General features: G+C 43.9%; 1 protein-coding gene across 32 annotated transcripts in view; it reads left to right on the top strand.

Annotated features, from left to right (window-relative positions):
- The window catches only part of Tcf7l2 (transcription factor 7 like 2), a 207,581-nt gene that overhangs the window by 81,621 nt on the left and 109,777 nt on the right, over positions 1-16,183 (top strand). For all 32 annotated transcript variants that reach the window (XM_045148784.1, XM_045148795.1, XM_045148801.1 and 29 more), the window contains one exon: positions 4,774-4,875. In XM_045148784.1, the coding sequence (XP_045004719.1) occupies positions 4,774-4,875 (102 nt within the window). The remainder of the gene's footprint in view (positions 1-4,773; positions 4,876-16,183) is intronic.

Raw genomic sequence — 16,183 nt, 5'->3', positions numbered from 1 at the left:
AAGCCAAAAGAAGGGAATGAGAAAATCTTCCTCTTGTAGGGAAAAGTCTCTCTCCTGGGAGATAGTCACTGGGGAAGGGAAGGGAAGGGAAGGGAAGGGAAGGGAAGGGAAGGGAAGGGAAGGGAAGGGAAGGGAAGGGAAGGGAAGGGAAGGGAAGGGAAGGGAAGGGAAGGGAAGGGAAGGAGGTGTGAAAGTAGAGAGAAGAGCTCACACGTGTGTCTCAGGCCCATTTATATAAACCAGACATCTAATTAGAATGAGCCTCATCATCAGGCTTAGGTGGTTGGAGTGTAGGGAGAAACCTAACTGATTGGTGGGCCCAAGAGGAACAGCCATCTTTGATGAGACTGGATCAGATGTAAGTTTTAAACCAGTAAGTAAGGTGGGTAAGGTGGTGTCCCTCACGTTGCTGGGGGCCAGTCCTCTACCTAACTACCTATCAGGATTAACAGCTACCATGATCAAGTACTTTTTCCTGACGTGGGAAAACTATACGCAATATGGATTTTGGTGTCCTTTACATAAGTTTTATTGGAACTCAGCCACAACACACTTCCCTAACTTGCCTGGGGCTGCCTTCGAGTTACAATGGCAAAAGTAGTCACGGACATCAAAGCCCAGAACATTTACTGTTTGGTGCTTTACAGAAAAAGTTTGTGAGCCCTGTCCTGAATAAATAAAGGGGACAGTCTCCAATTGACTGCCCCATCTGTGGATCGGGGCAACTGAAAGGAAGTGCTGGGAAGTCTCACCAGTGTTTAATTAAGGATGTGACTTTTCCTACCATCGTTGTCATCATCACTATTGTTCTTTGAGATCTCCTGTTTGTTTAGAAAAGAAATGTACCGCCAACACTCCGTAGCAGCTGTAAGGTGGCAGGTTGCGGTGGTGGGTCCTGGAGGATCCAGGGGACTTGGGAGAGCAAGTTCTGACTAACCCATCCTGAAGCATTCCTTCCTCACCTGTCTTTCTTTTTTCTTTTTCTTTCTTTCTTTTTCTTCCCCTTTTTTGATTTTTCGAACTAGGATCTCACACTAGCCCAGGCTGACCTGGAATTCACTATGTATTTTCAGAGTGGCCTCCCAAGTGCTGGGATTAAAGGTGTGTGCCACCACACCTGGCTTGACTTTCATTATTATTATTATTATTATTATTATTATTATTATTATTGGAGAAGATTAGAGATGTATACCTCTTTCTTTCTGTTTATAATTTAGCAGTCTTTTCAGTGGCTTAGTTGAGGCCCTTGCTGTTGTATATGTATTTTGAGACTTTGCCAATAGCTCTAGAGGTAGATCATCATAAAATATGATTTGTTGTGTGTGTGTGTGTGGGGGGGGATTTTAATGGGCCAGGATCAGAACATTGTCATTAAAACAAAGGATGAAATGCTTAATCTAAGATGGGTTTAGTATTATTATTATTTAACAAATGAAAGTTGAACAAAGTCCATTTCAACAGTTTTCAGTGCAGGAATTCCCTCAGCTCCCTTTGATTGCCGTTTGTTGAAAAGCTTGATGTTTTAGTAGGCAATTCATAATTTCCACGTTGAACAGCCTGAGAGGAAGAGAGCAGGCTCCCAGTGTTGTTTTTATAGTGGGAAGGTGAGAACATTTTTTTTCCTCTTTCCCTCAAAGGATATACACACACACACACACACACACACACACACACACATAAAACTGCAGTGGAACTGTTGGGAAAATATAGCATAGTGTTTCAGCCCTTTTGTGAAAACGAGAGGCCGCCTCCTCAGGTCTTCCTTCAAGACCCAACAGAATAGAATTTCCTGTAGCTTACTGTCTCCAGGAAGGAAAAGAATTTCCCTTTAGGCTGTAATAGTGCCTAATTTCCTTTTCCCTCTTTATTTATTTATTTTAACGATTAATAAGGACCAATTGTGAAAGATAAAGGAACCTAGGAATACTACCACTTTTGGAAGAGGTTAATAACTTCCTTAAAAAAAAAAAATCCTGACATACTACTTACTTCTCCCAAAGAAACTCCATCATTCTAAATGCCAGCTAAGATTCTAGGAATGGGCCCAGATTTGTGGGTACTCAGCTATTCTGTGGCATCAGGTGGCACCCGGAAAGGAGAGTTTGGGACTGACGTTGTGGAGTCTCTGCCAGTAAGCGGGGCCGGGCCTGGCTTCCTCTGCCATCTGGATCTGGTTAGCTCTCTCCGGGCAGCAGGGCCGAGTCTCATTTCCTCCAACCAGTAATGTTATATAGGCAGTGATCCTGGGCTGCCCTAACATAATTGAAAATTATGTGTATTGTGGGCTAGGAGCGCTGAAATGTAGGCTCATAAAAATATGCGGCGCAGGTAGCCTACGGAGACTGGCTATGGTGCACAATGAAGCTTTATGTAAACTAGGAATTTTAAGTCTCCGTTGATGTTGATGTTACACTGTGGGTATGATAGTACTTGGGCAGAGTCCTTGGGGCAGGCCTGTCAAATGTCCTGATTCAATGGAGCTGGCATTAGACTCAATCAGATGTGCTTTACAGATAGATGGTCTGAGATGAAAACTTGCCCACTCATGCACGCATCCAAGGCAGGAGGTGCGGGTGTGTCTACTGAACTCAGCACGTTTGTCCTCAGGTTTTTGCAAGAAGGGGAGGTAGCGTTGCTGGGTGCTCATTTCGGTCGGCCTCAAGGAAATGACTCTATTGCGTGGTTTTGACCAACACAGTCCCTGTAGTTATGTGGCAAGTGGGAATGGTAAGAAGTCAGGGAGAGGCAGGCAGAATAGATTTCCAGAACCCTCTGGCTTGGAGTATGGGGCTCAAGGATATCTTGGAAACATGTATTTCAGTGGTTTTCAATTTCAGGGAGATAGTCACTCCAAAGCTTCCAATATTTGGACATGATTTGATCATGAGGATGACTGGAAGTTTCCTGCTGGGAATTATTGTCTGAGGGCCGAGAATCCTAGGTCCTACAGTGTGTTGTGCAGACCACCACCCACCCACCCACTCAGCCGTCCTGCATCCTTTTACGAGTAGAGGCTTGGGATCTTCAGATTTGACGGGCAGTCCCGTCAGGTTACCCACAGAGCCGGGATTACTAAATAGGTTTCTTCATTTTGGTGGCTTCTTGGTTAAGCTCTCAAGTTGTAGAAGACATGCTAACGTTGTAGAGCTCTGTATGCTTAGGCAGGGAGCCCATGGACCAGGTCCTTCAGCACTGGAGGTAACCAAGTTTGGTTATATTCCAGCAAACTGGAATACCTTCAAAAAAACAAGGACTAGCTTCCAGAAGCTGGGACCCTTCTGCACCCCATGGGGTTTGTGTATTCTTTTTTCTGGACTGTTCCTTGCTGTCCTTTTACTTTCTTGTGAAGTTTTTCTGACTTACCAAAATCTAAATCACTCAGCGATCTTTTCTCAGAAATCCTACCTTGGCATTACCTGACCACAGCTTCCCTCCAGTCTGTCCTGACTGACCTGTGCATGCAAGTGCTGGTCACTTCTCATGCGCTGTCTGTGGATAGGCTTAGCTAGAAGATTGGACACAAAGCAAGAGTCAGTCTTTGATCATTGAATACATATTACAACGAGTCAGCTACTTTGGGTCCTTGAAATGACCCAGGCACTCACTTCCTTTCATACTTTCTGAGTACTATGGCACATGGTCTTTGGAATCTTCAGAGACTATTACTGATGACGTAGTTTCTAAGTTTTGTTTAGATCTTTGGCATTTTCCTCAGTGAAACTCTTATTACCCACCAGAGTCCAAAGCCTAGGAATGCCTTAGGGCATGTGACATATCTCTGAGACTGAGATAGCCACCTCACTTCAGTTTCCCTTGTCTGTAAAACAAAACTGGAGTTATGTCCTTCTCACAGCTGAGGAACCACTTTTAACACCACTATCTTCCTATACTATGTATTTAATTCCTACCTCAGAAAAAGGCAGGGAAGGACCTAATTGGCTTATACCTTTATTTTTTATCTCAGCACTAAACCTGGACATATTTGAGAATTTCTGTGGCATTTTGATTGTTTTTTTTTGTTTGTTTGTTTGTATGTTTATCTTTTATTTATTTATTTATTTATTTTTTAGGAGTAGGGTTTCACTCTAGCCCAGGCTGAGGTGGAATAAACTATGTAATCTCAGGGTGGCCTTGAACTCATTGCGGCAATCCTTCTACCTCTGTACCCCCCCCACCTCCAGTGCTGGGTTAAAGGCGTGCGCCACCATGCCTGGTTTTCTGTGGCGTTTTGAAATAAATGTGTAAATTGCACTGAGTCCTCCAGTGTGCATCTATTGCCAGGAAATAATTTTTATCCTATAAACTTGGATTGCTTGAGCATCTACTACACCTAGGACAATGCTGCACAGGCACTTAAAGTGAAGGGCAGCGGCATTTTAAAGATGAAGGTCACTCAAAGGGCAGGCATGGACTTGACTGTCTCCTGAAGGACATTTGGGCTTGACACTCAGGTTGCTTTCTATCTACCTTTGGAAGAGCCCTGCTTTCTTCCCTTCTGCTCTTCCTCTCCACGCTCCCCTTCGAGTCAGGGAGTGTTAATAAATCCATTTTATCCACACACGCCCTGTAATTTAACGGTAAAGACGAAAAACCATAGTGGCTAGTACTTTAAGTATTTGAACTTTTAGCCCTAAGGAAAAACTTATCGATCTGCGTAACTTCTCTTTTGTTGTTTTTACTTGCATGCTTTTAAGTTCTTTGACAAGTAACAGTTATTTCTTGGGTGTGCTGTTTTACATTTCATTGTTAAATTCATTGTTTCTGGTTTTCCAGTATCTTCAGATGAAATGGCCATTGCTTGATGTCCAGGCAGGAAGTCTCCAGAGCAGACAAGCCCTCAAAGATGCCCGCTCGCCATCGCCGGCGCACATCGTTGTAAGTAACCTTCTGATGACAGATTTTTTTTTTTGCGGGGGCGGGGGGACTACAAAGAAGAGAATGCTTTTTGGACTGATAAAAGCCCTTATTTGTCACTTCTTTCTTTACAATTTTGTTTCTGGGGGATATTTTTGGACATGGTTTCCATCTATAAGCCACTTATTTTCTATGACTGTGCCTTAGCAATTGTAATGTACAAGGAAAACTTCCAAGTCTTCCTTGTATCCCTTGTTGGTTTGTGTTTTGGGTTAGAATCCATCCTGTGGGTTCTACTTAATATTCACCATAATTCACCATAATTGGGAGAAATTAGAAATGATATTGGAGCAGTTGTCAAACATGTACTTAGGGGAGGTGAGGAAGAGAAGTTAGACAGGAAGATCCCTGGGTTTTAGACTTTCCACTTCTCCCGCCATTTGAGCTTGCTATGTGTTAGTTAGAGAGTTACATTGTATGTTCATATTAGAAATGTTCATTTGGGCTAATTGGAAACCTAGAGTAGATATGAACTTAGGCTGAAATTAAACTCAATTTGTATATCCATAGCTTTGAAAACATATGGGTTTGACATAGAAAAGTTTGTTTTTAGCACTAAGAGATTTCAGCATAAAGTGTGTGTTGACATCTATTTTTCATGCACTTTCTTAGGCTGTTGTAGTCTCTGAAAGTTTATAAATTAACCTCTTGAGAAGATAGCTGAGCCTTATTAGAATATTTATTCCCTTCTATATATTTATATCATGAGCTGGACCTCATCATACTTCTGAAATAATTAATGAGAGACATTTTTATAATGAATCTACAACAGGTAGAATTATGCAAAGCATGGAACAATTCATGTATTTTTTATTTAAGTATCACAAAATGTTCCCCATTAGTATATTTTGCCTCTGTATTACTTGTAATCTCCAAAAATTACAAAGTATTTTGAGTAGAGAAATCTTAAGATGTATTGTGTCAGATTTCAAGCTAACTGCCTCCTGATTTTGTAGCTTGGTGTAACTGACTATATATTATTTAATGAGCTATGCCTCGGTTGTATGTGTGTATATCAGAAAAGAATTCATTTCTATAAGTCTACATTTGAAGTCAATAATTTGTGAAAATGCCTTAACTTCTCATGGTATAAATAAGGCATGTAGAAAGAAGGCTGACATTAGCTAGAAATTTCTTCCCTTTTCCAAACCTACAATTAAGCCAATGCTCATAATTACATGTGCTCCTGGAATGTTAAGACGTTAGGGATGGAGGTGATAACCTTAGACCACCTTAGGCCCAACCTGATTTCAGAAAAGGAAACTGAGGCCCAGAGATGACTTAAGTGAATTGCCCAATGTCACACGCTGAGGTAGTATATAGCAAGAATCGGTTCCAGTTCTTTGTTTGCTTTCTGGGGCCCTGTACCATGTTCCTTAATGTTTTGCTTAGTACAAATCAGATTGCCACCAGGGATAGTGGCAGAGGTGTGAAGTCACTGGAGTGGGGTGCCTGTGGGTTTCATAGAGTGAGTCCGGGCTCTGAAATATATCTCTCTGTTTTTGGAAGCCCTTAGTATGAATTTTCCACATGTTTTGGCTACAAAGAAATCTTGAAATCTCTTGGAAGCTCCTGCAAACAGGAGAAGTGGTTCTGAGCTTCTTGTGTTGGTGGCATAGTCCACAAGGCTTGTAGCAATGATGAGCATGAGGGCCATATGAGAGTGTCCATTTGGGGAGACATAACAGTTGCCCCACTCTTGTCCCTTCAAAATCCCATGAGAACACTTGCCCCAACTTGGATCCTGAGAGCCCCTCTTTTCTTGTGTGCAAATTAAGATCTATAGCACAGTAAAGCAGTCTTTCTAGAACCAGTGTGTGTTTTGGTGAAGGGAGTCAAGTGGGGACTCTGCTGTGTAATGCAAGGCGTGTTTACCACAGCAACCACTGGGCCCGCACACACCACCTTCTAGTTGGGACGCTGTGTCCAAAGGAGCTGGCAGAGGCCGCCCAGTCTTGTCTGCTCCCTGCAGTTCGCTTTTGGGATGTGGGACTTCTCAGGGCATGTGACTTACAGGTTGGTGGAACAAAGTCCAGTCCTGGGAGTGCAAAAAAGAGAAAAGCCCTAAGTCTGGGCAAATGGAGACCACATATGAGAAAAGCTTAATTATCTTTTCATGGGCCAGTGTGTCAACCAAAACCGCCCATACTACGGGCAGGACAGAGTCTATGTATGTATGTCTGTCTGTCACAGGAGCTTTCTGCAGTGTGGCTCATGCGTCATGGAGGTCTCGGTATGGGAATGGCCAGAGGGTCTAGTTCGTGTTTGGATTCGAGTGTGAATGGCCAGCTTTCCTCCAGACACTTGCGGCTCTTCCCCTCACACTGTGTTTTTCATTCTGTTCTATGAGATGTTGTCACATCACAGTGTGTCACCAGACATATTTCAAAATAATCTTCTAAGGATTGCTTCCTAATTTCTCTGAAGTTTAGATTTATGGTAACTTGCGGGCCAAGCTCTTTCATAATTATTTCTGATGTTTCACTTTGAAAATAGAGAAGTGTTCAGGGTTTGTTAGCAGTCATTATCTGACTGCTGTGACTACTGTCACACATTACCAAGAAAATCACTTTCTCCAGGACTCGTATGGGGGAGAAGCCTTGCATGGGAATTTTAAGGGTTTTGTGGAATATTTTGATCTGACTGGGATTTTTCATGTGGGGCATGGGTTGCTATATTATAAAATTGATGTGTGCAATAAATGTTCTCAGACTGAGGACGTTGGCTCAGTGGGTAGAGCGCCTGTCTAGCATGCGGGCAGCCCCATCTTCAATTCCCAGCACTGCATAGACTAGGCATGGTGGCACATTGCCTATAATTCCAGCACTAGGGATATAAATGGAGGCAGGAGGATCAGAAGTATAAGGTCAGCCTAAGGTACATAAGACCCTCTCCCCTCCCCCAAAATGTTTTTAAGCAGAACCCAGATTTTCTAACTATAAATTCTCATTTGTTCATTCATTCATTTTCAGGCACAGGGGATAGAACCCAGGGTCTTGATCATGCTAGGCAAATGCTCTGCCACCCAGCTCTACCCTAGTCCTTTCCAGTATTATTTAACTTAATAGACTGCAGAAGGCTAGAGAGAAGGCTCAGCAGTTATGGCACCTGCCTGCAGAGCCTAGTGACTGGGGTTTGATTCCCTAGTGTCCCCATAAAGCTAAGTGCACAAAGTGGCACATATACCCGGAATTCGTTTCCAGGGGTTTGGAGGCCCTGGCCCGCCCATTCTGATTCTTTCTCTGCTTGCAAATAAATAATAGATAAGTAAATAAATCATCTTAAGAAATGAAGTTCTGCTGGGTGTAGTGGTACATGCCATTTAATCCCAGCTCTTGGGAGGCTGAGGTGGGAGGATCATTTTGTGTTCCAGGCCTGCCAAGGCTATGGAATCTAGCCTAGGGATAGAGTGAGAGCCTATCTCAAGACACAAACATCAAACAAACAAATTTCAAAAAAGTTAGTTCCTCTAGTGGACAGAGCATTTTTGTGAAAATCTGTGTCCAGAGGACAGAATTTGTTCCATAGGGGGATCCTGACTGTCCTGCTATGAAAAATAAGCATTTACACCAAGAAACTACTTTTGCCTCCCTCTTCCCCCATGTATTGACTTCCAGGCATGTGGTCCAAGGTCCTTTCTTCTTCAGGTTCCATTTTCTAATTCGTTCCATTTGCCCATTTTCTGCAGTATTTAGACACTTCTACTTCTGATTCCCTGCTCCCTTTCCCTCTCACGAGTCGAGGGCCGGGGAGCCGGGTGATGCTGGGCGGTCGTGTTTGCGTGAGCCTTGGCTGACTGCCTCCAGCAGCTGGTAAGCTGCGGGGTTAGGAACCGCTCCCTGGGTACCACCGCTGGTATCTTTGCTATACAAAGACTTTCATTTAACTTCCTTTGTACCTGGAAAAAAAGATTCTGGACCAAAAATGGTGGTATTTTGGTATAGCATGTATCTTACACACCAGCAAAAGGCTTCAAAAGTTTTTACAATTTTATCTCGGGGGTTTCCTTTTGAAGTCGGTGTAGAGTGTTACCTTAGGCTGGATTTCCAGTGTTTCTCGGTCTTGGGTGTTTCGTTGTGTAATGAGCATCGACGTGTGGGATGAGAGAGAACACTGAATCCCGAGGAAGAAAGCCTGCCAGATGGTGGTGGTGCAAATTTTTGTTTTTATTGCTTAAATACTGAGAGTGGAAAACTTATGAAATTTAGCTTGGTGAGTAGGACTTCAGACAGGGTCTCTCCTGTCTGCACAGAAAGTCTTTACTAGCAAGCTCAGGGCCCGAGGAGCCGGTAACTTTTGTTTCTAGAGTTTAGGCGAATTCACTCACAATTTTAAATTATTATTATTTTATTTTGATTTTTTTTTTGAGGTAGGGTCTCACTGTAGCTCAGGCTGACCTAGTTCACTATGTAGTCTCAGGCTGGCCTCGAACTCACGGCGATCCTCCTACCTCTGCCTCCCGAGTGCTGGGATTAAAGGTGTGCGCCACCTCGCCCAGCAGCAGTTGCTGTACAATTTTTAATTCAATGAGACTTAGAATGTGCTAGGAGGCTCTGTGCTAGACAGATGAGAAGGCTGGCAAAACCACAATGACCCCTAGCTGTGGGCCAGGTTGTTAGAAAGAATATAGAGGCCCTGTGCGTGTGTGGCCATTGGCCCTGACTGGGACTGGAAATACAGTGAGATTATGTGCCTGGGTGTCTCTGTGAGAAGATTTATTTAGAGTATGGTAAATGGGATTGTTAGGGGTGTAGTTGGATGGAAGGGGTAACTTACAATGTTCTAGGTACAGTAGGCTAACTTTGGTTGACATTTAACTTGATATTTCAAAATACGTACTAGAAGGATTTCAAATATTCTTATGTGGATACAAGTACTCAAGGAATGGTCAATGAAATGATGGATTTGTCAGTTCTCATCTTTGCATATTGTTTACTTGTATGGAAACATCACACTGTATCCCATGCATTTATACATGTAGCATGTGTTAACTAAAACCAAACATGCACACATGTATTTAAAAATATTTATGAATTTATTTGAGAGAGACACTGACAGAGTGAACATGGGCTCACTTTGTGTATTTGGCTTTTCATGGGTACTGGGGAATCAAACCCCGACCATCAGGCTTTGCAAGCAAAGTGCCTTAAGCCAATGAGCCATTTCTCCAGCCTCTTAACGTATACCAACAGCAGAATTTGGGTGATTGGTGGGAATTGGCACATGAAGCTGCAAAGAATGGGGTGAGAATGGGAAACCATTCAAGGCAGAAGACACAACCTGTATGAAGGTGCCAAAGGAAAGAGTTGCCGTTGAGAGAAGCAGAGTCAGGTGGGGAGACTTATGGTGGAATGTCGATCTAGCATCCATGAGCGAAGTCATGTGGGGGTTTGGCTGTTGTGTTAAGCTGCAGGCCACAGGGATGGTGAAGGCGGACAGATTTGGATGGAACAGCAACAGAAATGAAATGACGAGAGCTGGATGTACCTAACATGGAACATGTACCTAACAGAACCTGGTTCAGGATTAGATTCTGGCACAGACGTGAGAAGGTGGGTGGCTAGAGATGATCAATGCATGGATTCATTGTCTGATCCCGCAAATCTTCTGTGACTGCTTGTTGTGCATGAAAAAGTGTTGTGGGCATTGAGAGAAAGTTAGAGTCCATGACACACAATCCCAGTGATGGCGAAGAGGACTGTGATGCTTCACATGCGCCGGACGTTGTGAAATGGGTGCTTCCATTTCACAGTAGAGGAGTGGGAGCCAAGAAGTGAGCCAAGGCCACCCGGCCCCTGGCATACAGATCCCTACCCTAGAGATGCCTGAGGAGACAAGTAAGTGGGTACCAAGGCTACAGTGTATGTGGTGCCAAGGGCTGCCCGGGGTGATGCATCATTGGGAACCCTCCGCTCCATCGGCATGGCTCAAGGCAGCCTGCCAGCCTCCAGGACGTATGTAAGATTGATTGGCTGCGATTTGCCTTCTGGGTGTGAATGTGGAAAGGGGCAGTGTACGTACTTCTTGGGGTAGTGGGCAGTGAATTTTGGGTGATAATTGTGACACTAATACTGATTTCCTAAAACTTTTTTTTTTTTTAAATCCCCACAGACAGTCTTCCATTTCCTCTGCTTTATGTGCATGTGTTTCCCCTGTTATTTATTTATTTAATCCATTTATCTATGATTCAGCTAGACTTCCTAGAACACTTGGTGTGTGTTTTCTGGCAGCAGCTAAGTCAGAACTCTCCCATTTCACAGACTGGGCTGTGATGAGCGTGTGTATTTTGTCTATAAACAGACTATTTTTTTTTTTTTTTTGACGAGAGCTGGATGTACCTAACATGGAGAACTGAGCACCTAAGTATTCTTCTGGGGCTGGTGATGGATGAAATCCAGAGGTTTTGAAGAAAGTGTGTGGTATAAACCCCAAAGTGGCCATCATGGAGTTGAGGGTCAAAAGTCTACAGTGTCCTTCTGTCCTTCCAGAAACTGAAGTTCTCGAGGTTTGTGTTTTTGGTGTGGCAGCTGACCACCATGGTGATTGCTTAACCTCTGTGTGTCCCCTCATAGGACAACCACATTTTCCAGGGCCTCAAAGTCCTACAGTGTCTCTCCTGCTGCGCCCCTCTCCTGTGGTCCCATTACAGTTTGGTAGTTGACTCTTTTCCTGACTGTTCTTGGGTACTTCCTGGATGGGAAGGAAGTATCTTCTGACGGGAGGCTGTTTCTTCTTGGAATGATGTGGACTCTGGACAGTTCTGCTCTTGCTGAGAGTGGAAGTCTCTGCCCGTGGAGTGCTGGCTCCTGGGCGTAGGTTTCCCTGTTTAACCCCGCATCTGCTTCAAGTCAAAGGTCTTGTCAGTTGGAAGGTAGCTGTCACCATCCCCCATTCACCAAAACTTTTCTTCAGAATTATCCTTTTCATCTCCTTGGCGACTGATAACCAAAGACTATTTAAGCATGAGAATGGCTTATGTTTGATTAAGCCTCTGAAGTAAGTGAAATTAATTTTAAATGAATGTAGCATTTGTCATTCATAAACTTAATGTGCATTGTAGACAATTTGGAAAATTGCCCATAATTTTACCACTCAGAGGTTACCTTATGAATAATTTGGCATGTTTCCTTCTAGGCCTTTCTCCTCTGAATGTATTAATATTTATATTTGTTTTTAACACACTTGAGCTCATAGCAGTGCTCAATATTTCCAGCCTTGTATTTATTTAAAACAAAAATTACTATAGTTAATAAGCACTTCTCCATGTCATTAAAATTCTTCAGGCTTTTTAATGACCATGTAACAATTTATAATATCATTATACTCCAATTTACTTAATCAATGCCATGCTATTGAGCCTTTCTATCATCCCCCTTTGTTTCTGCTATTCTGGATTATCCTGTAGTGATCTTTGCTGTGTGCATGAGTTTTTGCCTTCTCTTTGTCCTTACCTCTCAGGATATATTCCTCAAAAGAATGGTAAAAGAGAATAAAATTAAAAAAATTTTTTTTGGGGGGGCAAGCATACATAGCCATAAATTATCTTTGTGAGTTCTTAATTAATTTTTTAAAGTATTTTAAATACTTTATTTATTTGAGAGAGAGAGAGAGGGAGGAAGGGAGGGAGGGAGAGAGTGGGCACACCAGGGCCTCTAGCCACTATAAGCGAACTGCAGATAGATGTGCCACCATGTGCATCTGGCGTATGTGGATTCTGGGAAGTTGAACCTGGGTCCTTCGGCTTCTTAGGTTCTGAAAGTTCTCAGTTCTTATAATTGTCAGCCACCAGGATGTTAGTATTAGGTTTATCACAATCAGAATGTTTTTAATGTCTTTGGGGAATTTAACAAAAGAAAAAGTTCAGGCTTCTCTGGAGAGCTGAGCTCTTAACTCCACCTGCTCAGAATCTAACTGACCAGCTCAGCCTCCCCAGGGCCTTTCACCTTCAAACTAGCCAAACAAAGACTGGTTGCCTAAGTGGTTAGTTGCTGTAGTACTGTTTCATGGACTCGGCCTTAATCAACTCAGATAACTCTTACCTCATAAATGCTTTGGTATTCCTTAGCCCTGAAATACTTTCAGTACTTTTGAGGTCTTAAGTGCACTCATAATATTAGTGAGTTGTAGGATGTGATGCAGTATTTCTTTTTTTCTCTCTTTGTGTATGTGTGCGTGTACATGTGTGTGTATGTGTGCACCTGTGTGGGCTGTGTAGATAAGTATAAACATGTGTGTATGGAGGTCAGAAGTTGATGTCTGGTGTCTTTTTTAGTTGCCCTGTACTGTATGTATGTATGTATGTATGTATGTATGTATGTATGTATGTATGTGTGTGTGTGATATTTGAGAGAGAGAGAAAGAGAAAGATAGAATGGGTGTGCCAGGGCCTCCAGCCACTGCAAACGGACTCCATACACATGTGCCACCTTGTGCATTTGGCTTATGTGGGACCTGGAGAATTGAACCTTGGTTCTTAGGCTTTGCAGGCAAGCACCTTAACCACGAATCCATCTCTCTAGCCCATATATATGTATTTTTGAGGCCAGGTCTCTCATTGGCTCTGAAGCTCGCTGACTGAGCTAGCCAAGCCAGCCTGCAAGCCCTAGGGATCCCCCCCATCTCCACCTCCCCAGTCCTGGGATTAGAGGTGCTTTGTATGAGTTCTGGGGATCTAAACTCAGGCTGCTTGGGCAGCAACCACTCATTGAACCATCTCCGCAGCCGCTTTCTTTAAAATATATATATATATTTTATTTATATGTATATATATAATTTGAGAGAGAGAAAGAGACAGAGAGAGGGAGAGAATGGGTACACCAGGGCCTCCAGGCACTGCAAACGAACTCTAGATGCATGTGCCACCATGTGCATGTGGCTTACATGGGACCTGGAGAATTGAACTGAGATCCTTTGGCTTTGTAGGCAACCGCCTTAAAACCACTAAGCCAGCTCTCCAGCCCTCAGCCCTTTTCTTTTTGAGGCAGGGTATTACTTTGTATGCCAGAGTGCTTTAAAAATGGCATCTGCGGCCTCCACCACCAAGGTTCTGGGATTATACTTGGGTTGGACTTTTTCTCTTAGTGACATCTTATTGGGGAAGGATTATTTACTCAGTGATGTTTTTGAGCATGGTCAGGAGGATGACAATGGATTAGGTTGCTGGGCAGACATCCCCACTGATGGGAGATGCATTGGCTCCTGTGTCTTAGCTGTGCCCCTTGTCAATTTGGAAGGTTAGCAGCCTTCCTTGGCTGTCCACCGTTTCTCAATGCTGGGGGGGCCTGTTGGGCTTGCGGAAGTGGCTCGGGCAACTGCTGGCTAGTTCATTTGTCCCCCTAAGAATTAATAAGGTTCCTTGTGGGGGAGGCTTCTCTCTTAAAATAGGGTTGGGAAGCTCTGAATTTGGGGTCTTAACTCCACAGGTATACTATCAGCACCTCTCTAGAAGATGCTTGCTTCACCACAGAGCTCTTCCTAGCAGAAGGGACGAGATCGGAACCCACTTGGGGAAGTTGTTTCTGTTTTAGCACCTGCTCTGTATACCAAGCTTGGGATCCTGTTTTAAATTAACAGGGCTCTACTTAGAGCTCAACTCATGGTTTGGACTATGTTTATCTTTCCGGTAAATAAAACAAAAGTGTTCCTTTGGCACTCGTTCCGTCCTGCTTGTCACTTCTTGTCTTGCTGATGAACCCTGTGTTTGGGGCTTGCTTGTTTCTCCAAACAGATTGTAAGTTTCTTGAAGCCAAGGAGCCCTTTGGTTCTTTTCTCTGCATGTGGCTTTCTCCCCGTCCCCTGTGGGGCTCGGGTAATTAAGCAGAAAACCCGTTTCGGGTGAGGGACTGGAGCTCATTTAGTTTGGAATGACTGTGACTTCGTCTTGACTGCACAGTGTTCGGTGAGTGTCTCGGTTAACACAAGAGCTTGTCCATGTTTGTGTTTTCTACGTGATGTGGTAGCATGTTTTGAAGAAACATAATTTTGGGTTATGACTTGGGGCACAGCTTGCTGGTAACTTGATAATCCGTCCTTACACATTCTAGCTCACAGCCTGGCATGTCTAATTGCTGAAGCAGCACTGATGTGGCGCACGGTTATACAAAATCTCCAGCAAGTCAGCCTGTGGGCTTGTGTCTCCTAGTTTGGGTTGAAACCAGCTGTTCTTTAGGGCTCTTGGGATGGGAGACGTGAGCTCTGGAAAGAGTATGCTCAACAGGGAAATCTAGGACTTGAGGTCTGAAAATGGAAATGGTTGTATTTTGCTAATGTTGCTGGAGCCTTTAGGGAGTTATTTTGTGATTGACTTGTTAATGGCCTACAGATCAGATTTTGATACATTCATATAGAAAAAGGAAACCTCTGGAATTTAGATCTGGAGTAAGGGAGGGACCCAGCCTGTCCTGTATGGGGAAGCATGTGGTCGTTTTCCACAGGCAGTAGTAGGCTAAGTGTCCCGGGAAATCTCCAGGCCTGGGGCTTGGCTGCAGCTCCAGCCTCCACTTGGATGTCGTAGATGGGAAAATTAGCATGTCTCCATCAAACAGAAGATCAGGGACATTTACCAGTTGCTTAGGCCCCAGCCTGGGAATCCATTCTTGATGCCTCTTTCTCTCTTGTGCCTCTTCTTTCAACCTGTAAGTCCATCCGGGCTCCTATTCCAATGGCTTACCATGTCTGCTGTCTCTTCAACATGCCTGTGAAGTCGACCCCCTTTCTGGAGGGAGTACACTCGGCTTTCATCTCTTACTTGGATGTGGCCAGGATATCTTCGTTGGCCTACTTACTTCGTACCTTTGTAACTTCCCATCGTCCATCCTTGGTCCCTATAGTTCATTCCTATACTTGAGATGCCTTTTGAAAAACCTTAGATGCTATCATACACTGCTGCTGAAAATCCGAGGCTAAATCCTGTCTAATGAAAGAAGCTCAGAGCAGGTAGGAACAGTTCCGATTTAAGGAGGACTCTGATATTCAGAAGGGAGAGAATCCAGATTGGCTAAAACTAGGCACCCTGTATGCTTACAGCTTTGTGTGAAAGTACGGCCCAGTACTTGATGGCTGTACCCTCAGTGAGAGCTGGACGCTTCTGATGGTGGGCTTCGAGCCCTGCCTGCCCCTAAGGTTTACATTCCGTCCAACTGCAGGCTGCTGCCATCTTCAGCTGCCCGGGAGCTCCACGCGTGATGTGAGGCAACCCGTTTTTCAGCACAGGCCCACATCAGTGGGGTGGATCTGGGCAACGATCAGGCACATCACCGCGGCTGTTTAA

This window comes from Jaculus jaculus, chromosome 1 (assembly GCF_020740685.1).
Source record: "Jaculus jaculus isolate mJacJac1 chromosome 1, mJacJac1.mat.Y.cur, whole genome shotgun sequence".
NCBI lineage: Eukaryota > Metazoa > Chordata > Mammalia > Rodentia > Dipodidae > Jaculus > Jaculus jaculus.
Note: the sequence above shows the minus strand (reverse complement) of the source record. Positions and strands in the feature narration are given on the sequence as shown.